Source organism: Electrophorus electricus, chromosome 15 (genome assembly GCF_041902795.1).
Source record: "Electrophorus electricus isolate QZ-2024a chromosome 15, ASM4190279v1, whole genome shotgun sequence".
NCBI lineage: Eukaryota > Metazoa > Chordata > Actinopteri > Gymnotiformes > Gymnotidae > Electrophorus > Electrophorus electricus.
In genome coordinates, this window is record NC_137511.1 from 10,128,846 (window position 1) to 10,141,442 (window position 12,597).

The 12,597-nt window shown below is 50.4% G+C and overlaps 1 protein-coding gene across 20 annotated transcripts in view; it reads right to left on the reverse strand.

Annotated features, from left to right (window-relative positions):
- Positions 1-1,181: 1,181 nt before the first annotated feature.
- The window catches only part of usp54b (ubiquitin specific peptidase 54b), a 68,349-nt gene continuing 56,933 nt past the window's right edge, over positions 1,182-12,597 (reverse strand). For 15 of the 20 annotated variants that reach the window (XM_081698204.1, XM_081698202.1, XM_081698201.1 and 12 more), the window contains 12 exons: positions 12,410-12,581; positions 12,081-12,257; positions 11,299-11,917; positions 10,597-10,724; positions 10,337-10,495; positions 9,328-9,447; positions 7,001-7,169; positions 3,880-4,823; positions 3,635-3,756; positions 3,027-3,131; positions 1,668-1,822; positions 1,230-1,416 (listed from right to left, as the gene is read on the reverse strand). In XM_081698204.1, coding sequence (XP_081554330.1) covers positions 1,377-1,416; positions 1,668-1,822; positions 3,027-3,131; positions 3,635-3,756; positions 3,880-4,823; positions 7,001-7,169; positions 9,328-9,447; positions 10,337-10,495; positions 10,597-10,724; positions 11,299-11,917; positions 12,081-12,257; positions 12,410-12,581 — 2,910 coding nt within the window. In that variant the 3' untranslated portion in view covers positions 1,230-1,376. Of the gene's footprint in view, positions 1,417-1,667; positions 1,823-3,026; positions 3,132-3,634; positions 3,757-3,879; positions 4,824-7,000; positions 7,170-9,327; positions 9,448-10,336; positions 10,496-10,596; positions 10,725-11,298; positions 11,918-12,080; positions 12,258-12,409; positions 12,582-12,597 lie in introns of all 20 variants that reach the window. The other 5 variants (XM_081698211.1, XM_081698207.1, XM_035533891.2 and 2 more) reach the window with 3 other exon arrangements.

Here is a 12,597-nt window from a genome sequence, read left to right on the forward strand (position 1 = left end):
TGTGCTACAGGGAATGCCCATACGAGAAGAGAAGGAGGAGGAGGAGGAGTTGGCTCTGCCCCTCTCCACGACTGCACATACACATGCCTGCTCTGGCCAAGCACCAGAGCCAAGAGACTTACAAAAAAGCGCAGCTTCCACTACTGTTCTCTTTTTGCAGGGTAGATGAGTACTTAGTCAATAAAGCAGTACAAGCTCTACACTACTTACCCACCACCCTACAAAAAATAAGTTATTTCTTTCTAAAATGTCAGAGTAGGAGAAGAGGGGAGAGAGAAATATTCTGGACCTTTGAAGGTTTCAGAGAACTAAGCAGCCTGGGGAGATGCTATTGGCTTTTTTCAGGTTTAGCTTTTTAGGGCAGGGACTGGACTAACAGCTTGGACTAACAGCTTGCTCTCACCCCCATTACACACACACACACACACGCACGCACGCACACACGCACGCACGCACGCACGCACGTGCGCACACTCCCGTTAATCACAATGGCTGTGCAGAGGCTAAATGGAACTCGCTGATATTAAAAAGTTAGCATGGATGTTGCTGGCTCTCGCTAGCTTTGCAGCTCCACACAGTGCGTTTAATTATGTTAAGTGCTCGGGGTAGGATGGTTCACTGCGGGAGAGATGAGGCTCAGAGCCGTTCCTGTACCTCAGCGTGCTGCTAGCCTGACCTCTGCTAGTTGCATGCACACACGCGCACACACACACACACACACACACACACACACACACACACACACACACACACACCCGCCGGCTCCATCCCGCTGACCCATCACCACGCTGCCACGTGAAGGAGTTCGGCTCTGCCCCTCCATTCACCGTGCTGTGGGCAGAGCAGCCAGCCCTAGTCAGGAGAGGAATGCAGTGTAACTCCCCCACTGTGCAGAACAGAAGCAAGGAGAAAAGGCCTAAGGAAGGCCATCCCAGATCAATTACACATGGCCAGGTAAAGCGTCAAAGAGGCCGCACTCTGGACAAGAAGACACAGGAGGCAACACATGACATGAGTGACCGAGGTGACAGGAGCCCCATCACGTTGGCCTGGGAAACGGAGATGGAGCAATAGCTCTGGCGGGCTAGTTTTGGATCCATTCATACACAGCTGCTAGTGGACCTGGGCGTTAGCATAGCTGTTAGCATAGCAGGGAAAGCACACTGGGCACTGGGAGGAGATTGCAATTATCATACAGATGTGTGTGGGGTGAATCTGCAGGGCTGTGGGGACTGAGTTTGTCCCATGTGTGTTGACAGTCTGGGGGACCGTCCCAGTGCTGGGGAGGCCAGGAGCCCCAGGAGGCTGCAGGCCAGGGAGGCCTGCTGTTTAGTGCTGGACGGCAGCACTGCCCACTGGAGGAAGCTTGACCCCGGTCAAACACAACCAGAAGCTCGGCGACCCTCTGGACACGTCCTGTAAGGGGAGAGGAAGAATCGAGTGTGAAGGACAGGATGTGAACCAATCCCAAAGCCAGTCCAAAACTCTTCCTGCAGTAGAATACACACAGGCAAGAAGAAAACATAGCACACTGTAGAGTAGACACTGCTTAGCAGAAACATGTTGACCCCCAAAGCAATGGTATTAGAAAGTGGCGAGCAGTAAGAGTGTGTGAGAATGGGCCTCCACGGGTGCTGGGGCTGATGAAGGGCTGGGGACAGCATTACCTGGGGCATCCACCCAAGGCCCAGGCTGCTGGGGAAGGGGTGGTAGAGAAGCACAGGCCTGGACAGGATGGGGATGGAGGGCAGGATGACGCGATGGACACATAAGAGGAGCATGTGAGCAAGACATGTGGTGGAAAGTGTGACATGATGGGACCCTGGTGACCCTCTCTCACACACACACACACACACACACACACACACACACACACACACAACAAAGAGAGAGAAAGAGAGTCTGGATGGGTGGGAAGAGAGGGAGAGAAGGGCAGTTGCAACTGACGCATGAAACGGGCTCACCCTCACTATGACAGGAAGGCTTTGGAAGAGCTGAGGCTCTGTCCGAGAGACAGTTAGAGCACGCAGACACTGGATGGCAGTGTGACTCAGACAGTGACCCGCAGCAGGTATCAGCAAAGTGTGTGCGCACTTGAGACTTTGCGTGTGGAAGTAACAGTGGGTGAAAGGCCATGCTGTCAGCTGATTAGGCCCAGGACGTACTGAGCTCTAGTCAGTGTTGTTTGCACACTGCTGAGAGTGAGACAGGCACTGCTGGAGAAAATATATCACCATATTCAAATCTAAGCGACACATGGAAGTGTCACACCAAACACTGTCATGGTTACAGATAGTTTAATCTATCAGTTATCACAGCAGTTACCAGGGGGTATTAAATACATTAAAAGTGTTTTTGAAAATAAAAATTTGCATCTATGAATTTTCTAATCTAATAATGTTCTAACTACATTGTACTGATCAGAAAGTGAGTACAATATTGCATCTTGTGTGTGTGTGTGTTTGTGTGTGTGTGTGTGTGTGTGTGTCAGAAGGCATGTTTGTAACTGTGTATCAGTAACTGTGTTTTGTTGGGCCAAATCATGGTTGATTTGTCACTGGTTAAGTACTACACATCTGTCCTTTGAAAAGCACTGCATGTCTGATTAGCTGGTATGCTCACTGCAGGTGTGTGAGTTTGTGTGTAATAAAGCAAGCTCTGCAGTGATTGACAGGGAACAGGCTGCACACAAGTATCAGGCAAAAACAGGAGACGCTGCCTGGTAATGCTCAGTCTCATGCAGATTATTGGGACACACATGACCCTTTCCTGATACCTCAGCTAACTCCTAACCATCAAGCCCATTTTAATTCTTCAGCTGGACCATAAAGGAGCTACAGGTCATCCAGGTGTCAGAGCTGCAGTACTGAACAGTAATGAACAGGCTGCGCTTCTCCAATTAGAGGTGGGGAGTTTCATATGAGAGGCAAGCAGCATATGTGCATATATTTTAGTGTTTGTATGTGTGTGTGTGTGTGTGTGTGTGTGTGAGAGAGAGAGAGAGAGAGAGAGAGTGGAGTACTTACAAAGCTGCGGGAGACAGCAAGGTGGTCTTGTCGTCGTCCTATGACGGTCCCGCTCAGGCTGCGTGCGACGCGGTGCATGTGGTCACCATATTGTTCCTGCAGCCCCTGATCCAGCAACACACACACACACACACACACACACAAACACACACACACACACTACTAAGTGAACATACACAAACACCGCACAGTACACTGATCTTACATTAACGCACACTACTACTGCTAATTACTGGATTACTGCACATTACTGCACATGTCACAGACAAGGCAAAACAGTCAGATGGGAAACAAAAAGACAAATGAACACATGGACACAAAGGAAAGAAATCGAAAAAGGCCACAGCAAAGAGCTGCAAAAACCTGGAGGTTTCCACTGGCAGACAGACACAGAAGCGGCTCAGGTAAGAAACACTGCCAGTTTCACATCAGAGCATGTTCCACACAGACAAACATGATAGACACTACAAGTAAACACAATCCCAAACAATCATTCCTAGAAATGTCTACCAGCCAGAGCTACTAGCTAAACCCAAACGCGTCACAGCCACTGGTAATTTGAAGCAGCGTGCAGACATGGGGTGATGGGGGGGGGGGGGGTGCGTCACCATGCTGAGCTGCCCAGTGGGGCTGTGGCAGCCTGCTGGTCCGAATGCAGTCCTCTCCAGCTCAGCTGTGGGTGTCCGAGAGCGCCCCACCCCGGACAGCAGCTTCCTTGCAGCAGCTGGAACTGTGCAAGGCAAGCAGATTATAATCCACCCGTAATCCCTCCATGCGCTGTTCCTACTAGTAATAGATTCCAAGCATGGTACAAGAATGGTATGAAAGGTGGAGGAACATATGGTCAGTATACCTGGCTTTGCCGAGGCTGGGGAGCTAGCTGCGTGCAGGGCTCGGCCAACGCTGGGGCCTGCCTGCAGACTGGCCTGGTACAGCGAGTCCAGCTCAGAGAGCTCCTGGTCCTCAGACTCCACGGGCTCTGGCTCCACCTTTGCCTCTCGCTGAGAGTAGGAATACCTGGTGGCGCTCTTGTTCCTGCTCACTGGACTACGTGGAGGTCCGTACCATCCGGGAGAGCGGGGGGAGGCTGCAGGCCTGACGAAGTGACTCTGGTCTGGAGGTGTCTCGTGGGGAGTGACCACAGCATTGGGGCGGTCCAGGCTCCAGGAAGACCAGTGACGGGCTGTGGCAGGTGGGGCCTGTCTGGGGCTGGAGCCAGATAGGACAGGCGAGCGAGGTAGGGGAGAGTCGTGCACGGATTGCCATATGGGGGCTCTTGGATGGGGGCTCTCCTCATGCTGGGCGGATGCAGGTAGGGGGCTGGTAGGGACACTTGGATGGGGGCTCCAATTGGGTCTATCAGAGGTGCCTTTCCACGGTGGAGGGCCTGCGGAGGGAGAGGGCAAATGCTGAGCTGGAAGCTGCTGGTGCTGGGTCAGCTCTGTGGTCTCACCCACCGGGCCCCAGAAGTCCATGGGCAGAGAGGGCAGGGAGATGGCCAGGTGCTTACGGATGGGCTTGTTCCGCACCCCTGATGCTTGCAGGACATCGGACAGTCTGCTGGCCCCCCATTCCTCCTCTTTCTGTGATGACCAATCGCTGCCTTGAGTGGGCTTTTGTGGGTGTGGCTGAGGTGGAGAGGGGTGGGGACCACTGAGTGGTGGGCAGTTCAAAGCAGAGAGCATGTTAGAGGAGTGTGGCTTCATCTGGGCAGGTGGCGGCGGGCCAAGGGCAGCATCCTGACTGCCTTCCCAGACCTCTTCTGTCAGCAGTATTTGGACCGAGCCAGACTGTTCACTGTACAGAGGAAAAGCATATGGGTGTGGTCAAACTCGCAGGGAATGATATCACCTCAAAAGGAAATAATCAAAATATCAGTGACATCAATGTATGGTACACAGTAAAGCTACATTCTGTAAGACTCCAAGCACTCACATTTATGTGCAATAAAATCAGAAAAGCAAGCACAAACATGTTCAGACTGGAGGAATGTTTTAGAAAGCTCTAGTGCCATTACTTCACCTGAGACTGCAAGGTCAGTCAACAATAAGTTCTTTATTCTAAAAACTGGAATTTCTGTTTTTTAAAAAATAATATTAAAAAAGAGTAAATTGTCTCATATAGTGTAGCTTTTATTTGTTCTAACCAAACATAGAGTTCAGTTTTATAAAACATTCCCTTAATTTGAGCTTCACTGAACAACTTATTTTCACATACTCAGTTAGTAATAAGATTTATGACGCTCAAATGAGCACTTTAAGAGGCATTATGTCAAGAGATCTAGCTCAAGGAGACCCAAGTCACGAGTTTCACCTCTGGTTATGCACCACTTTTCATACAACACACAGACACACAGGGACGCACACCCAAACCCACATGCACACATACAGTTAAGCCCACAGGCTTCCAATAGCTGACGCACAGAATGGCCTTGACATCGTTTTCATACCCACTGCATAAACCGGAAGACCTACGATAGCAATAAATATGCCCAAAGGGTCTACGCCACATGGGAGCAGGTTTGCTCTAGGATGCTACACCCACTCTCTAAATTCTGCCCTAAAATGGGGGATCCAGACATTCCTCCATACGCCATCGAACCTGTCCTGCCTCCCTGGGCCCCTAGGAATGGCCAGCAACACAGACTCACATGTCTTTATCTAATACGAAACTCAGGTGAAAGGTCTCAGTAGAACAGCGCATCCAAGCACACACCCTTCCATCTTCATCACTGAACCTGCTCGTAAGGATCACTGCACCTTGTGAATTTGTTATCTGTCCGCACATCTAATCCCTGCAGGGCAACACGTGTGTTAAGATAGCAAAGACAAGCACAGGCCCAATAATAAAATTTTCTTTCAGAATCTGAGAGAAATACAGTTATAGCACAGAGTAAGAGTGGTGTGTGTGTGTGTGTGTGTGTGTGTGTGTGTGCGTGCGTGCGTGCATGGTGGCTGTCCTTCTGAAAGGGGGAGGGTGGACAGGGCTGTAGGCGTGAGCTGACGCAGGGTAAGGATGGCTCCTGCTGCCCATGTGCTGCAGAGTTGATTGGGGCACTTTGGGGAAGCACAAGGGTAAACACTGCTGATGAATGTGCTAGCGTGCTGACTCCCTGTAAATACTCCTCAAGCAGCACGTTAGGTAATTACCCAGGGGGCTTAGGACAGGTCGGGCCATACATCACATCAGCGCGGCTAATCGATTGTGAGGAATGAGGGAGGGGAAAAGTGAGGGGCAAAATAACAGCAATCCATTGAGCGGACTGCGGTGTTCCCCATTGCCTACACTCCCACACCTCCAGGACTGTCACTCCACCTGACTGGGGCACCGTGGCTTCCTTAAGAAGTTCTGAGCCATGCTGACGTCCTCAGCTTTACTGAAGTCATAAGCCATCCCAACGTACAGGTCCAGTACAAAAATCCTGATCCTTAGTGAAGTCCCGAACCATATCAAAGTCCTTAGCCTGACTGAAATCCCGAGCCTTACCGAAGTCCTGAGCCATACCCGTAGCAACTGTGATGTGCTGTCATGGAGCTCCATTGCGCTAGTGAGTGCAGGACCTCTGCTCCCAGTGTAAGCCTTAATCGGAAATCTTTACCTTTCTTATATTCCCTCAGGCAGCATCTTACAGTCACAAATGAGATGAAGAAGCAAACTCGTGGCATGGACAGAGAGATCCATTTTTCTCTCAGTGCTTTATGCAAGTTGCAAGTGTTCCATTGTGTCAATGTCTAAACAGGACTTAGCACAGTTAGCACAGACGCATACAGCAAAACAAAATAGAACAATGACAGCACACAGTTTAAAGGACAAGCAAACACAGCAATACAACACACCTCTCTCTGTACACTAAGTCATTACTATTTACCATTGCTAATCTCTTTCTCAGATTAACAGTGACATACAAGAGGGCAGCTGGCTGCGTATTTCTGGACAGGCAGTAAGCTGGACACACGGGGAGACAGTGGTGGTACCTGGAAGGCCCCTGTGGGCGGCTGGGCTCCTGCGGCTGCTCTTGCTGTTGCTGCATGCGCTGCTGAAGGCCCCGAGCTCTCCTCATGCATTTTTGCAGCTTGGCGTCAGCAGCCATAGTCCTGCTATGAGTGTTAGCACTGCCCTCATGCATGGAAAATCTTAGTTTAGCTACAATGCAGAAAAACGACAAGAAAGGAAAGGAAAAGGAGAGAAAATGCAGAAAAGAAAAGAAAGAGCCGAGTTATGAGGGGCCCGCATGCAGAACACTTCTTTGTTATAGAAACGACAGTAGTGAATTTTAAAAGGAAGGTGAGGGGGTGAAGGAGGGAATCCCACCTTCCACCTGGACGACGTGCTCTAGGCTGGGTTCAATAGGTAAATCTTTGCACACTGTTTTCACACACCATCCATAAGTGTTAAGCAGAAATGGACCCACTAGAGGTAAACACATAAGCCCTTACTTTGGCAAACCCCCATAAAAAAAACAAAAACTCTTGTGTAAGACTGTGCAGTGTTTTGTTTACTGAATGTATCTATTCTATATGAGTGATATGCTAAGTACGATTTAACAAGATAACAGTATAGAAAAGCACAAGGCTATTTTGGCATCTGACAGGAGAGTTAATAAAGATCCCATTCACTTTGAATGGAGTGGAATCTGCTTGCTGCTTACGTCAGCAGCTTCATTAGGAAAAGGCAGATATGGTTGCTCTCCTGTCTGCAGCCCTTGGAAAACTACACAGGAGGTTAAGTGTTGCCATGGTTCCCTGAAACATGTTTCATTTAAGGCTGATATATCTTTAATTCTGCTTTTCATAAATGTGCTATTTTCAGAACATTTAAGGCTGTCAACACCAGCTGCTCTATGGTTCAATATAGCTGCTGCTGATGCTCTAACTGAGAAGGTAGGGGGTGGAGAAGGTGAAGGGCCAGATCACCACACACACACACGCACGCACATACACATAGAAAACAGGAGCACAGGTACATCATACAAACACATGCATACAAACACAACAGAGAGGACAAGAACGAGAGAAAAAGAGAGAAATGGAGAAAAGAGTACAGAGAGAACATCAATGATGGATTACAAGGTCACAGCAGCGGTCAGATTAATCTGGGCCATCTATGCAAGAGAAGCAGATACCGTTTTCCACCACAGTGAAATCATGACTTCTGAGACAGTGTCGCAGTGTTTAGGTGCTTCAAAGTATGTGGGTGAACCTCCACGATGCTTTGGACTGATAAGTGTCGGACTGGTCTAACACTAGACTGATTCGTCTTAGAGAAGAATTATTTACAGAACCTAGCTTTTTCTTTCCCTCTATTACAAACATGCCCCCCTACCCTAACTCCGTCCACACACACACGCGCACACACACACACACACACACACACACACACACACACACACACACACACACACAAACCCTCAACCACACCCACAGACATCCATACATGCACACACATACAAACTCACAGTCATACACGCACAGTGCAGGGCAGAAAAGGGAGAGACATGGAGGGTTTGCTGACCTGGATAGCAGTTTGTGAGAGGGGCTTGGTATAAATAGCTTGGTAGAGAGTTTTGCCTGGCTGAAATTGTCCTTACCTCATTAATCATTCAAGCCAGGATGCTTGTGCTTTGGGCAAAACCTTGGAACCAGGATCAAAAATGGCCATTCCTGATAAAGACATGTGGCCATGTTAATGTGGACATCACATACAGCTTTAGGAAACCCTCAGCCGTCCCTCCACTCCTTAGCTACTCCAGACAGGAGCCCTGTCCTCCCATGGTAACTACCATCCAGCTGCATCAGCCGGGATTTAGGTGTCTGAAAATCCTGACATGAAATAGAGACAGATTTTGATTCTAGACATTGATGGGTAGCACTTCCAAAGTGAAGGGGCCAGTCCAATTTTCATCCACAGTGGAGAGACACCGAAGATGGTCTAAAAACCACTGGCGCATAAAGCAGCTTCTGTCTGTCTGCTGCTTCCTGTCCGTCTCTCCCCATTGACCCGGCTTGCTACTTGCGGCAGCACGATTTCACCGCGGCTGAGCCGGCTGAAGACACGCGGGTAAGCCTGCCCAGCGCGGACAGAGCATGCAGCACACTCGGGTGGAAAACGAGCACACAAGGACATCACAGACACATAGAGGACCAGGATGGGTTACACAGAAGCTCCCAGACAAGCGCAAGCAGACAGCTCTGGGTCGGGTAGGGGTGGAAGTGTGGATGGCTGGGGGGGTGGAGTGGTGGGTGGAGCCTGCACCAGGCCCAGGGGGTGGGCAGGGGGCTGGGGTGGAACCAGCATTACTTACACACAGCATGGCAGGAGAGCGCCAGGGCGGCGGCCGGGTCCCCCACCTGCTCCAGGCGCCAAGACTGCTCTAACAGAGCGTCTGCCTCAGCCAGACAGCGCTCAAAACTGCCCCCCTTGCCTGCAATTAACACAGCGAGGCCAGGCCACTGAAAACACACACATACACTTACGTACACACACTCAATGCCCATGGCAGGCTGGCATGCTCCCAGTACACACATAAACCTCACCAGGATGAGCACTATGACTTATGCGGACACGAACACGGGCGTATGCAAAGGTTATCGCCAATACAGATGCACTCAAGCACTCAAGACTGCATGCACTCCTGCTGAGAAAAACACTGATTTGTGTGTAAGTTTGTAGATGTGTTTGAAGATGCATGTGTCTGACACGGTGATACTCATATTTGTAGGGCAACTCTACTGAGAACCATCCTACTGTTGTATTTATAGAATTGCTTCTGATGATGTGGTTGTGTTTTGGATTAAATCGGGCCTACGGGGCACACATGCAGAGGACACAGAAGAGCATTTGGGCAAGCTCAAGTGTTACATCAGTAATCAATGACACATCATGTTTGGGTTGATTCTGGAACATGAGTCTATTCAGGTGTGCAGGAGGTAATCTCTCCCTGTGCTTCTCTCTCTCTCTCTCTCTCTCTCTCTCTCTCTCTCTCTCTCTCTCTCTCTCTCTCTCTCTCTCTCTCTCCCCCTCTCTCTCTCTCTCTCTCTGCACTGTACCTCCTGAGAGCGCTAAAGACAGCCTAACCCAGTTACTATAACGCCACAGAGGGAAAGGGAAAAACATCAAGAGCAAACACACGCGCGCTAGCATACAAACGCTGTGGACACATTCAACCACACTTTATCTCTCCCAGCTGTCCCCATTTCTGCTCCATTCCAAATCCCACTGAATCTTGGGCCCAGGCCTGACTCGTCAGTCTGACCGGATGACTCTTTACCAGCCCCGGCCTCTCCCTCATGTCCCTGCTGTGTGGTATTTACCCTGGTGCTGAAGCTCGTCCAGGTCCATGAACTTGCTGGGTCTGGGGTTGAAGCCCATGGCCACCTCCCTCTCCTTCTCCTTCCTCCTCTGCAGCTCCTGCTGCCTGGCCCTGCGTGCCACCTCCTCCTGCAGCTCGTCCAGTTCACTGCGGCCCTCTCCTGGGGACACACACACACACACACACACACACACAAATAAATGCATGTTCCAGATCTGTGGGCTGGTAGCAGAAGTGTGTGCTGCCTACAACTGTGCTCACTCGGGCCGGCGGTACAGTGTTGCCATGCAGGGGACCCCACGTCTTGGAGCATGGCACTGGTGCTCTTGGATTTGGGCACCGTGCGCCAGGATGGCCCCGAAGTCAGGGGCTTCTTACTGCTGGCCTCCCTGAGGGTGAGAATACACAGGAAGCACCGCACGATGACATTGGCAGTGCATGGGAATGCCTGACTGCACCCTTCTGCAGTTCTGAGTTCATTTCATGTTTGAATCTCATGAAATCATGATCAGAACACTGTATAGCAGTAAATACCTCATTTTCAAGTTTGTTTAATCTCTTCTCTTTAAGCACTTTAATATTTTACACTTAAAATAAAAAGTGCAATATAAATAGGTCTTTGTAATTTTGACACTTCAGATTAGATGCCAGAAGAGAGAGATCCTAGCAGCTTAGAGTTGTGAAATGCATCCAGATCCAGAATCTGTGATAATTATCTATGAACTTTTCCATTTATTCATGAAGATTAGGAATGTGAATTACAGTGCTTAAACAGCACCTCATTGGAAGTAGGAATAGGAACCTGAATTTCTGCAAAATGCTCTGAATTCTGCATAATCACCCCCAATGCCATGCACAGGAGGCCGCTCCATACGGCGGCTTTCTTTATTCTCTTAATATGTAGTGGTTAGGTTCAATAAGTAGAGAGCTTCGAGTTTAGCGTAAAGGGCAGCTCTGCGGTACCTGGGGACAGTGGTGCTGGGGTTTTCACTGAGAAGCATGTCCATGCTGACAGGGCTGTTACTGTTCCTCTCACTGCTCTCATATCCACTCTCCATCCGCTGGATCAGCCTTGGTTGCTGCTCTGCTCCTCTCAGAGGGGGCGGAGCTGAAAGACGCCTGGCCAGCGGGTTATACATGCCCCCTGCCCCATCCATCACATTTCCTGCCTGCACCACGGAAGCCCCTGGGGTCTCAGTTCCTGCCTCCGTGACAGTCTCTTTGGCCCCCAGGGGCATGCTATCCTTGGGCAACGGGGACGCGCCCAGCGAAGCGTAGCCGTCCCGTTGCCCGGGCCTCTCCTGGCTGAAGATGCTGTCGATGTTTAGGATTTCTCGTCTAGGTTTCCAGGATGGCCGGTAGCGCCCCCCGCTGGAGCTGGACTTGGATTCACTGCTGGTGCTCTCATCCTCCCAGTCCCTGGCACACGCGCCCACTTCGGAGCCCCCCACGCCAGAGCTAGAGGAGGAGGAGAGGGGCCGGCGGTGGGTCACTATGCCCACCTCCTTATAATCCTGTGAACGGCCTGTGGAGGGGGGCCGTGGAGTGGATAGAGCGGGGGGCTGCTCTTTCAGGACCTCACCTAAGACACAGGACACCAACATATTAAGAGCGGAATTGTGGATTTCCCAACAGTATGGCAAAGATTCATACACAGTCCTTTTTGTGTGCGTGTGTGTGGATGTGTGCATTTGTGTGCATCTGTGTGCATGTGTGTGCACCATGTACACGTCTCCTAGCCATACCTGCAGAGTCCACGCTGTTCTGAGAGCCACTGCTGTCCTGGTTGCACACCACGGTTCCCTGAGACTCGGATGAGAAGTGGGAAGCCATGGAGTCATGGTGTGAGCGTGAGTGCTTATAACTGTAACTGTCTGTGGAAGAGTCTGTGCGTGTGTCACTGGAGATAGATGGCTCCCTCCCTGAAGACAAAATAATGACAAGGACATTCAGTCATGGACACAATGACATTGAGACAGCAAGCTTTTTTTTTTTCCTGGTCTCAATTCCTCTTTCTCCTCCTTTCTCCCCTTGTTTCCCTCTCTCTCTCTCTCTCTCGCTCTCTCTCTCATACCAGAGTCTTCACTGTCATAACCAGCTCTGCTGCAGTGGTGCAGGTCTAGCTGAGTTGCGGGCACATCCTGCGATGCCACAGGCGTCCCTCTGGGGTCAGCGTACAGCAACAGCAGCGGCTGGTAGTGGCCCTTTATACAGCGTGACACGACGTCCTTCCACTTGGGCCCAATCTAACAGAGTCCAGCA